Raw genomic sequence first — 19,284 nt, 5'->3', positions numbered from 1 at the left:
TATAGTCCTAATAGTGAGCACACTCCATTGCACTTCCCATCAGCCTAGGTCAAAAAAGTGCCCATGCAATAGATAACAATATGTATCTCCCCCAGAAACAAAAGCATTACTAGTATGGGCATACAGAGAATTCCTCCACCCCCCAAGTACAATCACGCTAAGTGTAGAAGAAAGTCTCTCCAGTCATGACCACCAGTCAGTCACCCTAACGCACTTTTCGCGTTCGCTTGTTCACAGGGTCGCAGTCACCAAGAAATGATCAAGTATCGACAAAATTTTACCACTAACATAAAGTAGAATATGTTATGAAAAAACTATCTCGGAATCAGAATGAAAAGTAAAAGCATCCCTGACAGTGGTCAGATTTGCAAAAAAGGGCTGTGTCCTTAAGGTGAAAATGAGCTACGTCCTTAAGGGGTTAAGGACATTTACTGCATAGTTTCATTTTTGAAACTCTTAGACTACTTATTTATGTTCTTTTTACTGAGGTTGTTCATAACTTTAAATAGGAATTCATGTAATCTCCATAACTAAATGATTTTGTTTTCGCTTCCACACTATAGAGGCAGCAGAGGAAACATATTCTTACACAGTGTATAACTCCTTAACGACGCAGGACCCGCGGCTAATACAGGACATCACCGATCGCGGTGATGCCCTGTATTAACCCTTCAGACGCGGCAATCAAAGCTGACCGCCGCGTCTGAGGTGAAAGTATCCCGGCTGCTCAGTCGGGCAGTTCGGGACCGCCGGGTGAAATCGCGGCGTCCCGAACAGCTTACAGGACACCGGGAGGGCCCTTACCTGCCTCCTCGGTGTCCGATCGACGATTGACTGCTCCGTGCCTGAGATCTAGGCAGGAACAGTCAAGCGCCGATAACACTGATCACAGGCGTGTTAATACACGCCAGTGATCAGCATGAGAGATCAGTGTGTGCAGTGCTATAGGTCCCTATGGGACCTATAACACTGCAAAAAAAAAGTTAAAAAAAAGTGTTAATAAAGGTCATTTAACCCCTTCCCTAATAAAAGTTTGAATCACCCCCCCTTTTCCCATAAAAAAAAACAAAAAACAGTGTAAATAAAAAAAAAAATAAACATATGTGGTATCGCCGCGTGCGTAAATGTCCGAACTATAAAAATATATCATTAATTAAACCGCAAGGTTAATGGCGTACGCGCAAAGAAATTCCAAAGTCCAAAAAAGCGTATTTTTGATCACTTTTTATACCATTAAAAAATGAATAAAAAGTCTGATCAAAACAAAAATCATACCGATAAAAACTTCAGATCACGGCGCAAAAAATGATTCCTCATACCGCCCTGTACGTGGAAAAATTAAAAAGTTATAGGGGTCAGAAGATGACCTTTTTAAACGTATAAATTTTCCTGCATGTAGTTATGATTTTTTTTCCAGAAGTAAGACAAAATCAAACCTATATAAGTAGGGTATCATTTTAACCGTATAGACCTACAGAATAATGATAAGGTGTCATTTTTACCGAAATATGCACTGCGTAGAAACTGAAGCCCCCAAAATTTACAGAATTGCGTATTTTCTTCGATTTTGTCGCACAATGAATTTCTGGGTAAAATGACTAATGTCACTGCAAAGTAGAATTGGTGACGCAAAAAATAAGCCATAATATGGATTTTTAGGTGGAAAATTGAAAGGGTTATGATTTTTAAAAGATAAGGAGGAAAAAACGAAAGTTGTGTCGGCAACATGGGGGTGGCTTGTTGTGGGTGTGGCTTGATGTGGGTGGGGTTTGTGGGGTGTGGCTTGTCACAAGGTAGTTTTCTTTTTACAGAATTGTCCCTATATATTGTTCTCGCTGCAAGGACCTTACAGTGAGAACAACCATTTTAACTTAGACCTGTGTAATACAGACCCCAGAATCAATCCGGACCATAATACAGACCCCAGAATCCCCACCCACCAAAATACAGACCCCAGAATCACCACCCACCACTATAATACAGACCCCAGAATCAGACCCCACCACAATACAGACCCCAGAATCACCACCCACCATAATACAGACCCCAGAATCAGATCCCACCATAATACAGACCCCAGAATCACCACCCACCATAATACAGACCCCAGAATCAGACCCCACCATAATACAGACCACAGAATCACCACCCACCATAATACAGACCCCAGAATCAGACCCCACCACAATACAGACCCCCAGAATCACCACCCACCATAATACAGACCCCAGAATCACCACCCACCATAATACAGACCCCAGAATCACCACCCACCATAATACAGACCCCAGAATCACCACCCACCATAATACACACCCCAAAATCATCACCCACCATAATTCAGACCCCAGAATCACCATCCACCATAATACACACTCCAGAATCACCACCCACCATAATACAGACCCCAGAATCAGACCCCATTATAATAAAGACCCCAGAATCAGACCCCACCATAATACAGAACCCAGAATCACCATCCGCCATAATACAGACCCCAGAATCAGACCCCACTATAATACAGACCCCTCCATAATACAGACCCCACTATAAAACAGACCCCAGAATCAAACTCCTCCATAATACAGACCACAGAATCACCATCCACCATAATACAGACCACAGAATCAGACCCCACTATAATACAGACCCCAGAATCAGACCCCACTATAATACAGACCCTCCCCCTTTACATAATACAGACCCCAGAATCAGACCCCAGTCGTGTTGTGCAATAATATACATACATTTACATTAACTGACTCACAATTCGCCTCTTTTACGGTCGGCGTCGGCCTTTTTCCTTCTGTTCTCCTTCTGGCTTAGACCACCATGACGACTTCTTCCAGACAAAACTCATCACTACAGCCTCTGCAAGACAAACATCTTAGTTTCTGCATTTTTCCAGTGTAGTCCCCAGAGGTGCAGAATTCGATGGAGTTTATTCCATTCCAAACAGCGTTATAGAGCAAACTATGTTTCAGCGACATGTCTTCGCCTTTGTCAAGCAACGTAGCTTGCTCTGTAACACTGTTTAAAATGGAATAAACTGCACTGAACTCGGCACTTCATACTTTGGTGAGCTACGATTTTCCTTGGATATAAGTAGGTAGGTAGCTATGCAGGTAGGTAAGTAGATATGGAGGTAAGTTCATAGGTAGGTAGCAAGGTAGAAAAATGGGTAGCTATGTATGTATGTAGGTAGGTACCTGGGTAGGTAGTTAGGTAATTAGGTTGCTATTTAGGTAGGTGGGTATGTAGCCAAGAAATTAATAAGGTAGGTAGCCAGGTGGGTTATTGTGTAGGTAGCCAGGTAGGGAAGTAGCCAGTGCTCCTTCATATCCAAATCATCAGCCCCCTCCCTGTCAACCCCCTCCCCGTCACCTGCACCTTCCTTCCCCCTGTCACTTGCACCCCCCATCATCACTTGCAACCCCCTCCCCCCTCATCATCACTTGCACCCCCCTTTCCCCTCATCATCACTTGCACCTCCCTTTCCCGATAATCACTTGCACCCCCCTTCCACCCCTTTCCCCTCATCATCACTTGCACCCCCTTCCCCCCATCATCACTTTCACCCCTATCAATTTGTAGGTAGCCAGGTAGGGAAGTAGCCAGTTCTCCTTCACATTTAAATCATCATCCCCCTCCCAGTCACCTGCTCCCTCCTCCCCTGCACCCCCTCCTTGTCACCTGCACCCCCTTTCCCCCGTCACTTGCACCCCCATCATCACTAGCACCCCCCATCATCACTTGTACCCCCTCATCATAACTTGCACCCCTCTTCCCCATCATCACTTGCACCCCCTTCCCCCATCATCACTTGCACTCCCCTTTCCCCTCAATCACTTGCACCCCCCTTCCCCCTCATCATCACTTGCACTCCTCTTCCCCCCATCATCACTTGCACCCCCCTTCCCCCTCATCATCACTCTCACCCCTATCATTGTGTAGGTAGCCAGGTAGGGAAGTAGCCAGTTCTCCTTCACATTTAAATCATCATCCCCCTCCCTGTCACCTGCGCCCCCCATCCCATAAAAAGAAACGTTTACTCACCTATGTCGCAGTCCGGGATCTCCTGGGCAGCACAGGCTGGCTGCGTTCTTCTCCCGCTATAGTGCAGACGTCATCGGCACCTGCACTGCGGGGGGCAGAGGTCACAGGTCTCCTCTCAGTGAAGCCGCAGTTCCTGCAGCTCACACTGAGAGGAGGCTTTAGCTGTGTGTGCGTGTGCGCACACAGCTTAAAGCGGCGCTCGCTCGCCTGGGGATCTGGGACAAGTGTCCTGGATCCCCATTAGCGGAGCGAGCGCATCTCGAACCGGAGCCCCGCGTGCCACCCAAAAGCACCCCGCGTGCCATGAGTGGCACGTGTGCCGGGGGTTGCCGACCCCTGTGCTAGATAATTCGTGTTAAAGGGGTACTCCGGTGGAATTTATATATTTTTTTTAAATCAACTGGTGTCAGAAAGTTAAACATTTGTAAATTACTTTACAATCCTTTATTAATCCTTCCAGTACTTATCAGCTGCTGTATGATCAAGAGGAAGTTCTTTTTTAATTTCTTTTCTGTCTTACCACAGTGCTCTCTGCTGACAACTCTGTCCATGTCAGGAACTGCCCAGAGCAGGATAGGTTTGCCATGGGGATTTTATTTATTATCATTTTTTTTTTTTTAATAAGTCATGATTTTGAAAAAAAGGAAATAAAATTTTTTTATGACGTGTATTAGGTTAATGTTTTGTCAAGATGTAAAACGTATAAAATATTTTCTGACAGTGCCCATTTAAAAGTTATTGCAACATTTCAACAAAGGGCCATGATTTTTAAATTAGCTGGGGTCCAAATCTCAGCAGCTCCTCTAATCAGCAGTTTGAAGGGACCTTGTCACGTGCTAGCACTGCAGCTGATGCAATATTTACTTTTGCTTGTCCTAGCAATAGCTGTACTATATCTGTTGATATTTTTATTTTTTTAATGCTAATGCAGGACGCCTGCAAATGGAGGCTGACCAGCATCAACAATGTATCACAACACGAGACTCTCGTATAAAGGCTTTAGCAGCACAATTGGAATTAGATGGATTTGAACGTATGCCATTTAACAATAGGCAGACAACAAGCTTCCAAAGACTGGTCAAAGAGAGACAAGAAAAGGATGAAGCAGATCTTAAACAAATGATGGTAAGGATAGGAAGCTTGTAGGTTCATTACATCCTGTTCATTATATGCTCCTTAGATCCTTTATTTTCTGTCCATGCTAATGCATTATTATTATTTCTTTTTTCATGAAGAGAGAATTTTCAGATAAGGAAGCAGTAAAGCAGAGACAAACTGATGAAATAAGAGACAAGAAGACAGGACTTGAACGCACAGTTGAGCTAAAAATGAGCATGCAAAGCAAAAAACAAGCAGACCTAAAGAGCATTAAATTGGAACTACAACAGCTTGAAGGCTCCTCTGACAGACTACAAGAACTTGATGAAGATCTCATGAAGACGGTAAGTCATGTCTCTGAGTATAGCATTGAGTTTGGCTATATTTACATAGCATTGACAGCTTTATTGGGGGCCTCTGTGGCAGGTTCATACAAAATATCACAGACTAGTGCAGCATCCTGTACTAATTTGTCCAGTCAAATAACACACACCGTAACAAAACGGGGCAGACCCCAGTAAAGTCATTGGGGTCTGTTGGATACCTGTGGTGTCCAGTGTGCAGCAGAACAGCTGGCTGTTTTTTTTTGGTGCTCTTCTGTTCAATCTACAGATTATGCAGATGTAAACCAAGCCTAACCTGCTGAAAGGAGTGTATTCCCCTCTGAAGGACTTCATTGAATGTATGCTGTGTAATACTAAATTGCCCCACATTGACATCTCTGTTCACATTAATGTCATGATATCTGTTTATAACAGGGCTAGTAAACCTGTTTGGGATCCGTTGACTCAACCTTCAAGAATCAAATATTTGTGCAGGAATAGCATTGCAGACTGCATTATTGTTTCTATAAAAATTTAGGAACTGCCAACACGAAGCTAAAAAAAAATCCAGTGTGAATAGAGCCAGAATAACTATTTAGGGAAAGTACTTTTTTCATTAATGATTCATATCAATAATTCTGAAATATTAGAGTTTTTACTCAATAGACCATGCATAATAATAAATGGGGTAGTTAGTAAGGGTGCTTTTTTTTCCCTTTCTTGGTAAAAAAAAACTGCTAAATTTTAGCAACATTGCACTTTTCTAAAGCTTTTTTATTTTTTGTGGTTTACACCTAATTTCACTGAGTGGGCAAGGCGAATGATAGGGTATAACTTGAGGCTGAGTGGTGTTGCTTCGCACAAAGGGGGCATGGCCACTTCATGTGCCAAATTTAACATCAATTTGACCTGCTAGCTATAAAAATGTATTAGAAATCTCTGCCAGAGATTTCTCAGCCTTCCTCCCATGTGCCTCTTGATAAATTCAGCGCACTCCTGCACTGACAGGCACAAGTATTGATAAATACCACCCACAGTTTTCAGCTTTGCTGTGCACACTAGGCTGTCAGGTTCAGGAGGTCACCATTCTATGATTTAACATGGATTTCCTGACAAAACTAATTGATGACCTATTCTCAGGATGGACCTTTAAAGCAGAGCAGCATGAATCTGACACCTGGAACTCCAGACGATAATCTGTTTGGACAAGATGTAGCACACAGATGTAAACACAGTATATGGTTTTCTACATTATGTAGTGGCTGTGCAGGTTACTGCAGCTCGGCTCTTTTTCAGTTCAATAGGAGCTGTGTTTCTGGAACTCAGCATGGCCACTACACAATCACAGCGCCAAAACCACAAGAGGAAAAAAAGATAGCGGTGCTTACCACTTAAAGAAACTTCCTGGTGTTAATTTGTGTTCACATGGTCAAGTATCAGCAAATATTGTTTGCGGTATCGCAAACAATATTTGTGGCACCAAAAATACACACAGAAGAATCTTACATTACAGAATGTAGCTCGAATCGGACATGAAGACCAAAAGGACACAAAGATTAACACAAAATCCATTTTTTTTTTCAGTAGTAATTTATGGCTCTCCCCCATTTCTCATCCTATTAATATGTTTATGTAGGAATTTGTGCAATGAGTTAATTCAGGGGTTGCTTTAAACAAGTATGCTCCAGGTCTCCATTGTGTTTCTTTTCCTAGTACTGAGACAGCCACTCAGCCAATCATTGACCATAGCGGGACAGTGATTGGCTGAGCATCAGTGTCTTGCGCTCACATTGCCACTCAGCTAGTCACTGTCTGCAGCAGTGTTCCACCTTGGCTAGTTATTAATTTTTAATTGTGTATTTATCCAAAGATAGAGGTGCTCCAACATATTGTTATGAATGGTAATACATATCTCCTGATCATAAACAGGTCTGATCTAACAGTTATTATTATATAGGACTGCTTTCTCATTTTGAACCAATGGATTCTTTGACACTCTTTACCTCTTGGATGTAGGTTATGTTATAGAGCTTCTCTGTGTGACCTCTATAACCTTGCTATTTTTCTGTGTGAGTCATGTGAGGTCTGTAGGAGTCCTGTGCTTTTATTGTGGCCATGTGTATAGTCATAGTCTAAAGGAACATTGACATCATTTATTCGCATATGGGGTACTTGACTTAAAAATTCAGGGAACTGTTTTCTTAAGATCTCCTCTATGTATTTTAGATGTTTTTTGTGCCATGATTTAAGATACCTGTAGTCAGAACATGATAAATTGATTTTGTAGAAAAAACAGAACATACTGGTAATTTGTGTACATAATAACATGGATACATGTTTATAGGCAGGGCCTGATATTGCAAATGTAACAAAGTGTATGTTCAGCTGCAGCTGATTTGTTTCCAAAATTTACCCTTTGATACTCTAAAGATACCCTTATTTTCATTTCTATCAGGAACGTGAGTTGGAGCGTGTAGAGAGAACTTGCAATTTGGACGCACTAAAAACTGAAGTCTTGCAGCTACAGAATCAGAGGTCTGAGTTGGATAGAACAGTACGTAAACTGGATCAGGAAATGGAGCAAATGAACATTCATACAATGACACGTACACAGATGGACATGTTAAAGAAGGATAAGGTGAAGGCTTCTTTAAAATTGTATTTATACTTAAAGGAACTTGCAGACAATATAAGTATTATTTTTATTACTTCAGACAGTTTTACTTTGCTAATATATATATATGTATGTATGTTCCACGGTTTTTATTTTGTTTTGTTTTTTTTACCACATTATGATTTAGGCTGAAAAAGATGAACACATTCGAAAAATAAAGTCTAGACACAGTGATGAGTTAACTTCATTGCTTGGACATTTTCCAAACAAAAAGCAACTTGAAGATTGGTTGTATGCAAAACATAAGGAAATCAATCAGACCCGGGACAAAGTGGCCAAGCTAACGTAAGTGTGTAGTCAGCAATAGTGCAATAGTTTTCTGTTCATAAAGGTTTATTTATTTCACCTTTAGCACTTTAATGATCACTTTTGAATGCAGTATACTGTTGGTTATGGTACTCCTGTTTTTTTTTTTTTTTTTTTTTAATTTTTTTCTTTTTTTGGACAAGGTTAAGGCATGTTGGGGCACTGGACACATTCTCTTAACCTTTACCATACAGTCTGGTTCTCTCATTTTAGAACTATATTAACTCATTACAATAATTTTTGGCGCATTGATTGTCACTTTTATGTATATTTCATACAGTAGTTGAAATGATCAATATTGGTTTACCTTAGAGAGGCTAGGTTTACACCATGATTTTTACATCCGAGGCAGGGATACGTCGGAAACTGTCAGATTGACATGTCGACGTATGCATGCTCTGACAAGCACGGGCCCCGTCCATTTCAATAGCCTGAGCGTAGTCATCTAGTGACTACATTTGGGTCATTTTTCAAATGTATCACAGTTTTATCTCAGAATGAAAAGTACTACAAGCCACATTTATCAGTCTCAGCCAAAACTTGTATGTGCTCAGGAAATTACCCGAACGTAGTCACTAGCTGACTACGCTCAGGCCATTGAAATGAATGGGGTCCATGGCTCTCTGAGCACGTATACTTTAGCCTGTCATTTTAACAGTTTCCCAATGTGTATGTGCCTAAGAAGCACAAATTGTGGAGGCATAAGCCTGATGTTTTAAACATACCTATTTTCAGACAAACTAGCTTGAGATAAGTATCTTGTTATAAGGAGTATTAAACCATAAAGACCATTTTTATACTTATGTGATACAGCAACAACCTCCACTGACTACAGTGAAGGGGAAATTCCAGTGTGGTGATATTTATTTATTCATTTTTAAGGCAGGCAGAGTGTTTTACCCCCTTAAAGGAAAACTGTCAGATATTTTTTCCCGCACTATCCACAGTACTGTTGGATAGTGCGGGAGACGCATATTAAAACGAGCCCTACCTTGCCTAGATCCGCCAGGCCATTCGCCCGCAATCGTACTTTTATTCTATGTGTATATCTTGCTGTAACTTGCACGGGCGGGGCTTTTGCAGCTAACTGGCACTGACGTCAGCGCCGCTTATGAATATTCATCCCCCCCTCCAGCTCTCCCTCTCTTCGCCGCTCCTAACTGGAGGGAGGGGGGATGAATATTCATAAGCGGTGCTGATGTCAGTGCCAGTTAGTTGCAGAAGCCTCGCCCGTGCCCGTTACAGCAAGATATACACATAATGGGAGATTTATCAAAACCTGTGCAAAAGAAAAGTTGCCCAGTTGCAACCAATCAGATTGAGTCTTTCATTTTGCAAAGGCCTTGTTAAAATGAAAGAAGCGAGCTGATTGATTGCTATGGGCAACTGGGCAACTTTCCCCTGCACAGGTTTTGATAAATCCCCCATAGAATAAAAGTACAATTGCGGGCGAACGGCGGGCGGATGCGGGTAAGGTAGGGCTCGTTTTAATCAGTGTCTCCCGCACTATCCAACAGTGATGTGGATAGTGTGGGAGAAAATATCTGACAGTTTTCCTTTAAAGGGGTTATCCAGGAAAAAACTTTTTTTTATATATATCAACTGGCTCCAGAAAGTTAAACAGATTTGTAAATTACTTCTATTAAAAATTCTTAATCCTTTCAGCACTTATGAGCTTCTGAAGTTAAGGTTGTTCTTTTCTGTCTAAATCCTCTCTGATGACACCTGTCTCAGGAAACGCCCAGTTTAGAAGCAAATCCCCATAGCAAACCTCTTCTAAACTGGGCGTTTCCCGAGACAGGTGTCATCAGAGAGCACTTAGACAGAAAAGAACAACCTTAACTTCAGAAGCTCATAAGTACTGAAAGGATTAAGATTTTTTAATGGAAGTAATTTACAAATCTGTTTAACTTTCTGGAGCCAGTTGATATATATAAAAAAGTTTTTTCCTGGAATACCCCTTTAAGGATGCCTCCTGTTTTTACCTAAATAACCAAGTTAAATTTTTCTAATGTGACATGTGTCTCTTTAACTTGTAATAACTGTGGGCTTACCTCATGTCCTGTGCTGGCTGGGACTCTGACAATGATAAAGCCTGGCAGGACCAGGCTTTATCAATCGAGCGCAGAGCACACAGATCACTCTAGTTCTATGGAACCACATTGATCTGTATGAGGAATCTAATGATTCCTCCTAAAAGGGGACTAAAAGTGCAAAAAAAAAAAAATTTAAAAAAAGTTTAAAAACATACACATTAACCCCTTACTTATTAAAAGTTGAAATCACCCCCTTTTCCCAATTTCCATATAAAAAATATATAAACACAATAAAAAAAAAAACACATGATATTGCCGTGTGTGTAAATGTCCGAACTATAAAAATATAGGGTTAATGGTGTACACGTAAAAAAATTCCAAAGTCCAAAATTGCATATTTTTGGTCACTTTGTATACCCTAAAAAAATTTATAAAATGTGATCAAAAAGTCCAATTAAAACAGTCATGGTACTTATAAAAACTTCAGATCTTGGCACAAAAAATTAGGCCTTATACCACCCCGTAAACTGAAAAATAAAAAAGTTATAGGGGTCAGAAGAGGACAATTTTAAACATACTAATTTTGATGCATGTAGTTCTAATTTTGTTAAGCAGTAAAATAAAGAAAACCTATATAAATTGGGCATCTTTGTAACCGTATGGACCTACAGAAAAAATATATGGTGTAATTTTTACTGAAAAGTGCACTGCGTAGGCCCCCAAAATTTACAAGATGACATTTTTTTTCCAATTTTGCCCCAAAAATATAATTTTTCTGCGTTCGCTGTAAATTTTGTGGTGAAAAGATTGATGTCATTACAAAGTACAATTGGTGGCGCAAAAAATAAGCCCTCATATGAGTCTGTAGGTGCAAAATTGAAAGATTTTTAGAAGGTGATGAGGAAAAATGAAAGTGCAAAAAGGGAAAAACCTGTGGTTCTTAAGGGGTTAATGACATTCACTCTGTGGTAAAAATTATGTCATCTTTATTATGTGGGTCAGTACGATTATGTTAATACCCAACTTATATAGCTTTTGATGTTGTTTTTTCCTTTTCACAACAAAATCCTTTTTTTCCCCTTTTTTGTGTTACCATGTTCTGACCATGTTCATACCTTTTTTACTTTTCGTCCAACACCATTGTGTGAGGGCTTATTTTTTGCGGGATGAGCTGCATTTTTTATTGGTACCATTTTTGCGATACATGCTACCTTTTGTTCTTTTTGTTATTTTATTTTTTATTCCATGTTTTAGACCAAAATTTGCAATTTTTGCACCTTTTTTTTTTTGGGCGTTCATTGTGCGGGATAAAAAAAACATTACAAGTCATTACGAACATGGCAATACCTATATTGTATAAGGTGTTTTTTTTTTTTGGTGTTAATACAGGGCTTTATTGGGATAGGGGCATTTATATACATTTTTTTTTACACTATTAATATATGGAAAAACTTAATATTTCACTTTTTACCTTTTATACTATGCTACAGTTCTGCAGCACAGTATAACTTTGAGTATTACACTAACACTCAGCCTGTGCAATCCAGTCTATGGCTGGACCTCACTGGCTGCCGTACTAGGCAGGCAGGAGGCCATCAGCTTGCCTCCTGCTGCCATGGCAACCAAAGGGACCCCGGGAACCCAACGGGATCGGGTCGCCGTTGATGAACAGGGGGAGCCCCCTTCCCCTGTCAGTCCCATAGTCAGTACTGATCACAGCATCTATGGAGTTACTGCTGCCAAGACCGGCGCAATCCCGTCTCAGCATCTGGGACCCCGGCTGTGATTGACAGCTGGGTCCTGACGCTGATCTCCTGCACTGCATCCGTCCAGTTGCGTGAACATGTCAGCAGCTGGGACGTATGCATACGTCCTGGTGTGGGAAGGGGTTGCAGGGAATGTGTCATCAGAAAATGACCTAATGTTTAAATCAAGTTTTTAGGAATTTTTGATGATTATTTTTTCTAATTTTCCATTTAACTATCTGTATTCCTAAATAATCCTAAAATCGTGCAGTTTGCATTCTGTCCGTAAGGCCTAAAATTAGACTGAAACTTCTATTTCTGTACAGATCTCTTTCCAGAAGTGTCCTCTTTATCAACACAGACAGGATTACAGCGAAAAGTGACCAGTAGATAGATGGCATAGCTACACACAGTAGCTGTTGTAAGCTTACAGCTTAGCCTCCTGCTCTCTCTTGGTCACAGAGCACACCCAGACACCTTTCCCTTTAATATCAATGGGACTGCTTCAGTCTATTGTTGCCTAAGTTCATGAGGGCTTGCTGGGAAGCATATCTCTAAATGCTGTTAATGACAATTTGGGCAAGATGGCTACCTCTATAATACTGTGCAAAAAATGACATAAAAACAATTATAATTAAAGAATTGTTTACTTGTTCTGCATACACTACAGATTTATGTTGAGGATTTAATGCTTTATTTAACAATTTATGCTTTATTCAACATAGAGATAAATGGAGGGTACGTGTTTGTACCAGCTGACCAGCTGTGTGCGAAACATCAGCCAAGGCTGCAGATAGGGGATACATTTCTTAGAACTGTATATCTTCTTTAAGGTGCGCAGGGCATAAATGTACGTCCTTCACCTGCTCAGGAAGCGTATTCAGGAGTCAAGTGTTCTTCAAAGCCTCTACACATGTTTTATAAATCTCCCCCATAGTGACTATTATGACTATACTGTTATTGAACAAAACACACTGTACAAAGACCAATATAATTCTATGACCACAGTAAGTAGATAAGTCTGCCCAACTGGCTGAAATGTTGCCCCTAATAGGTAAATAGGTGCCCTCAAGAGATTGGTACATCCCTGGATAGGTAGATGGGTGACCCATGTAGGTAGATCCCCCCCCCCCCAAAAAAAAAAAAAAAAAAAAAATTAGGTGAGTAGGTTCCACTCAGTAGGTAGGTAGGGACAAATATTAGGTAGGTAGGAAAGTATATGCCCCCAGCAGGTAGGTGGGTTCCTCCAGAAGGTAGGCCCCTCTGGTAGGTAGTTGCCACCCATTAGGTCATTACATCCCCAAGTAGGTAGTTTCCGCCAATAGGTAGATAAGTGTCCCTGTAGGCAGTTTCCTCTGTTAGTTAGGTACATTCCGAAGTAGTTTAGGTTTCCCCATTAGGTAGATAGGTGCCTCAAATTAGAAAGGTACATCCCCTGGATAGGAATCCTCCCCATTAGCTATATACATCTTCAGTAGGTAGATAGGAGTCCCTCTCTCCTGTACATCCCCAGTAGGTATATAGGAGAACTCCTCCCCACGTGCACCCCCCCCCCCTCTGTTTTCCCCTAGTAGGTAGAAAGGTGTTTACCTCCTCTGTATACCCTCATTAGGCAGAAAGGAATACTCCCCCTCTACATCCACAGTAGGTAAACAGGAAAACCCCCTCCTACTGCACAACCCCAAAAGGTAGATAGGCACACCCCTTCCTGTACGGCCCCTGTAGGTAGGTAGCTCCCCTTCCCTTGTACACCCCCAGTAGGTATTTATAACCCCCCCCCTTCCCTTGTACCCTCTTCCCAGGATGTAGAATGGGACACCCCCACACATCCCTGGAACGCCCCCAGTAGGTAGATAGTAACCCTCTCTCCCTGTACATACCTGTTAGGTAGACTGATTGGTTGTGCAACCATTTAGTTTACAGTCCAGAGCCAATGCAGGGAGTCTGCTGTTTTACATAGCAGTCCCTGTAATCTCACAGCTGGGAGGAGGAGCACATCCTCCATACTTTCCTACAACAAGCCCTGTACATGGAACATTGCCGCTCATTATACAGAGCTTGTCCTATAGACGGAGGTAGGGAGTAGATCAATTCATTGTAATTGCTGCTCTGCTGAGAAAGATATAAACCAATCATTAAATATCTTATATATACAATAATTCTCTTTTTAAAATGGTTGACAGTGCATTGTTGGCCCGATAGATATGTCTGAAATGCTATCATCCTTAGTTGTGTTGATCTGCTGTGGAGTAGTGTGAAGCTTTTATAGTTTATCTACAAGTTACAAGCCATAGTATAAGCTTATTAATAAGCTGAAGTGTGGAGACTGTAGATTACATCATTGCCTCTCTTAGCTGTGTCTTTATTTGTTTTGTGTCACTACAGTATTTTTCATTCCAGTATTTAGAAAATGTATACATTCTTCTCAATGTACTTTTCTCTAACTGTGAGTTTGTGGCACATTATATTTTCCAAGTTGCCTAAGAAAAATAAATCCCTTCCTTATACTCCCCAAATTTCCGCAGAAAAACCGAAGTCCTAAGATGCTTGAGTCCAGTGAGTGATGTTTGAAAAAACACAATAATTCTCCCTTGTCTGTGGTTTTGGATATAACCCTTGCATCATCGAAACTGTGACTTACAATTTCCTCATTTTCGTAGAATAGAGATAATTCTTCTTCAAATGTCATTTAGGCTATTGTTTTTATTGTTTGTTTGTTTTTTGTTTTTTATTTACTTAGCAAGGAGCTGGTTTCAGCTGAACAGAATAAAAACCATATGAGCAATGAATTGCATAAGAAAACTGAACAGTGTGGATCATATGAAGAAAAAGTCTTTGAAGTTTGTGGTAGCCAGGACTTTGGCAGTGATTTGACACGTCTACAGGACGATATAGAAAAATCATCTAAACAGCGAGGTGAGGGGCTCTGTTTAATGTGATTATAGCTAGCATCTTGAAGGTATTTGCTAGTATGTGTTTTTTTCACAAATATTTTTTTTTTAATGAAATCTGTGTAATTTAATAAAAATTTTGAATGAGAAAACCTTATTTCCAATTAGGTTTCTCTTTTTTTTCTTTTTTAATCAGAAATTTTTAACATAAAAAAGAAAAAAACAACATCCCAATCCCTCCTCCCCACAACCCCCCCTGTCCCTTAAACTAGGCCAGTACAACATATAAGAAAATTGAACACCATGTCTTACAGTGTGGTACAGTTTTGCATAGGAAAATACTATAAAGGACAGTCATCATAAAAGGTGCCACAGTCACACAACCAAATTAACATTAGTAGTGTGCCTTAATTGGCGCTGGCAGCACTTAATTCCCAAACAACCCAATCATAACTCTAACATGCAAGGTACACCTAAGAAATACAAAACACAGACAAGAGACTAAGAAGGCATGGAGATATAGGCCCAGATTTATCAAACTGTGTGAGAGAAAAAGAGGAGGGATTCTCCCACAGCAACCAATCACAGCTCAGCTTTCACTTTACCAGAGCTTGTTAGTTGAGCTGTGATTGGCTGCTGTGGGAAAATCATTCAATTTTTTTCCTTACTCAGTTTGATCAATCTGGACCATAGAGATCCAATTAGGTTTCTAATCGCCTGTGATTATTGTCCCTCATAATAATGGGCAGCTGAATCTAACATTAAACATATTACTTTATTCCTTTCCCAACATATTACAAGCATGTATGTCAAACTCTCAGGTGGAGAGTATGGAGCAGAGTTAGGAGCTGAACCTGACCAAAACATAGTGGAAGGCAGCTTTATTGTATTTATTATACAGCTGACAACTTCCTGCAGCAGGGTCAGTAAGTATTATTTTATTTATAGTATTATCTCTTCTTGAGATGAAAAAAAAAGTTTATTAACCCCTTAAGGACTCAGCCCATTTTGGCCTTAAGGACTCACACAATTAAATTTTTACATTTTCATTTTTTCCTCCTCGCCTTCTAAAAAGCATAACTCTTTTATATTTTCCTCCACAGACTAGTATGAGGGTTTGTTTTTTGCGCGACCAGTTGTCCTTTGTAATGACATAACTCATTATATCATAAAATGTATGGCGCAACCAAAAAACACAATTTTTGTGGGGAAATTAAAAAGAAAAATGCAATTTTGCTAATTTTGGAACGTTTCGTTTTCACTCCGTACAATTTACGGTAAAAATGACGTGTGTTCTTTATTCTGAGGGTCAATACGATTAAAATGATACCCATTATTACATACTTTTATATTATTGTTGTGCTTCAAAAAAATCACAAACTTTATACGTTTATAATCCCTTTATTTTGATGACCTCTAACTTTTTTATTTTTCCATATAAGCGGCGGTATGAGGGCTCATTTTTTGCGTCCTGATCTGTACTTTTTTTTGATACCACATTTGCATATAAAAAACTTTTAATACATTGTTTATAAACTTTTTTTTAAATAAAATGTATTAAAAAAGTAGCAATTTTGGCCTTTTTTATTTTTTTTTATTTATTTTTTTACATTCACGCCGTTCACCGTACGGGATCATTAACATTTTATTTTAATAGTTCGGACATTTACGCACGTGACGATACCAAATATGTCTATTAAATTTATTTATGACGCTTTTTGGGGGTAAAATAGGAAAAAACGGACGTTTTACTTTTTTATTGGGGATTGGGATTTTTTTTTTACTTTTACTTTTACATTTTTTTACATTTTTTTTTTTACACTTGAATAGTCCCCATAGGGGACTATTCATAGCAATACCATGATTGCTAATACTGATCTGTTCTATGTATAGGACATAGAACAGATCAGTGTTATCGGTCATCTGCTGCTCTGGTCTGCTCGATCTCAGACCAGAGCAGAAGACGCCGGGAGCTGGAAGGTGAGGGGACCTCCGTGCAGCGTTCTGAATGATCGGATCCCCGCAGCAGCGCTGCGGGCGATCCGATCATTCATTGAAATCGCTCACTGCCGCAGATGCCGGGATCTGTATTGATCCCGGCACCTGAGGGGTTAATGGCGGACGTCCGCGAGATCGCGGGCGTCGGCCATTGCCGGCGGGTCCCTGGCTGCGATCAGCAGCCGGTATCAGCCACGCATGACACGGGCATCGCTCCGATGCCCGCAGTTAATGCCCAGGACGTAAATGTACGTCCTGGTGCGTTAAGTACCACTGCACCAGGACGTACATTTACGTCCTGCGTCCTTAAGGGGTTAAAGCTCAATTATGCAAATAATAGAAACAATACTAAGGGAAATGAAAATAAAGTACATTGTACATTATGGTTGTACAGGAAGTACACTAATGTGACAATTACCAGTATGGACATTGGCATATGCATATACGGTAGTTCCTTACAAGTAAGAAGGATGAGAAGTAAAATCAACCTAGCCGCATGAAACAAACAGGTTGTTACGAATATAGGGAAACCTCGAGTGAGGGATAATTATACAGAGAACCTTCAAAAAACTACCAGGCACATTAGGGCAACAATTTGTAGAACAAGCATCACAGAAACCTAGCTCATGTTTGGACTGTGTCCCAAGTTGGGGGGGGCTAAGGGCATAATACCTGTCTGGCACGTCAAGATGCAAGTAGAAAAGTTTTTTGTACAGTAGGAAGCCACTCACACAGGAAACCCACTGGGAAAATTATGGCACAACACCATTCACCCAATTACGGAATATTATTTTTTTTTTACCTGAAAGTGCAGTTTGTGTAACAGTCAGCTTTAGAGGCACCAATGGGTCAAAATAATGGTAAAAGTAGAGTTCTGTATTATTTTTACAGTACCCCCATTCTCTCTCTCTCTCTCTCTCTCTCTCTCTCTCTCTCTCTCTCTCTCTCTCTCTCTCTCTCTCTCTCATTAGTAAAATATGTGGGTTTATAGTATATAGGGAATTAGTCAGATGGGTGTGAACTTAATTATAATAATGGCAGTGAATATCATGTGATGGGTGGGATTATACAATCAGGAGATGCGAATGTTGTACATTGTGGGTGTATATGCTTAATACACACCCCCTGACTGTATAATCCCACCCATCACCTGATATTATTAAAAGTTACATTTACACCCATCTGACTAATGTCCTGAATTGTCAAGACAAACTACAAACCCCATATATAACAGGAGGGTTTATTAAGAAACTGTAAAAAGGTGTGATCAGGGCACCCTAAGCTATTTAGCAAAATCTAAATTTTTGAGGGGTCGGTCACAGGTCCTCTTTAATCACTCCTGAGTTGTATATCCATTTCTTATATGTTGGACTACCTCAGATATATTGCAATAAAAGCTATTATATTTATACTCTTTCACAGCAATGTTGGCAGGAGCAACTGCAGTATACACCCAGTTCATCACTCAGCTGACAGAGGACAACCAACCCTGCTGTCCAGTTTGCCAAAGAATCTTTCCCTCAGAAGCTGAGCTGCAGGATGTTATTAATGACATGCAGTCTAAGCTTAGACTGGTTCCGGATAAGCTGAAGACTACTGAAACAGAATTAAAGAGAAAAGAGAAGAGAAGAGATGATATGTTGGAGCTGAAACCAATGAGGCAAGTGCATCATGGATTAATTTTCCTCTATTAGTAAGAATAATCAATTTATATGTGTAATTGCCCTATTTATTGATTACAATTGTGTGTCCTCCCAAGAAAACTGATTGGAACTGCTTAATTGCTTATCCCCTTCCCTCTATGGGATGTATGCATACGTCCAATCATCCGACATGTTCGCGCATTAGGACGTATGCATACGTCCTAGAGATCTCCAGCACTGCCGTGGGCAGTGCAGGAGATTGACAACCGGACCTGGCTGTCAATCACAGCCGGAGTCCTGCCGCAGCTGCGACTGTCCCGGCAGCATTTACCCCCTAGATGCTGTGAGCAATCCTGATCACGGCATCTATGGTGTTGACAGGGGGAGTGCTCTCCCCCTGTTCTCCAACGGCGGCGCCGCGATACGATCGCGGGTCACCGTTGGTTGCTATGGCAGCAGGAGGTCAGATCATGACCTCCTGTCTGTCTGCTAAGGAAGCCTGTGAGATCCAGCC

At 40.7% G+C, this 19,284-nt stretch overlaps 1 protein-coding gene across 1 annotated transcript in view; it reads left to right on the top strand.

Moving 5' to 3' along the window:
* RAD50 (RAD50 double strand break repair protein) overlaps nucleotides 1-19,284 on the top strand; it is a 252,502-nt gene that overhangs the window by 60,520 nt on the left and 172,698 nt on the right. Inside the window, exons 9-14 of the mRNA XM_056575038.1 lie at nucleotides 4,988-5,181; nucleotides 5,292-5,498; nucleotides 7,933-8,115; nucleotides 8,279-8,436; nucleotides 14,979-15,154; nucleotides 18,550-18,787. Of these exons, the coding sequence (XP_056431013.1) occupies nucleotides 4,988-5,181; nucleotides 5,292-5,498; nucleotides 7,933-8,115; nucleotides 8,279-8,436; nucleotides 14,979-15,154; nucleotides 18,550-18,787 (1,156 nt within the window). The remainder of the gene's footprint in view (nucleotides 1-4,987; nucleotides 5,182-5,291; nucleotides 5,499-7,932; nucleotides 8,116-8,278; nucleotides 8,437-14,978; nucleotides 15,155-18,549; nucleotides 18,788-19,284) is intronic.

Source organism: Hyla sarda, chromosome 4 (genome assembly GCF_029499605.1).
Source record: "Hyla sarda isolate aHylSar1 chromosome 4, aHylSar1.hap1, whole genome shotgun sequence".
In the NCBI taxonomy this organism is placed as follows: Eukaryota; Metazoa; Chordata; class Amphibia; order Anura; family Hylidae; genus Hyla; species Hyla sarda.
The sequence above is the reverse complement of the archived record's forward strand: the minus strand, read 5'-3'. Positions and strand labels throughout refer to the sequence as shown.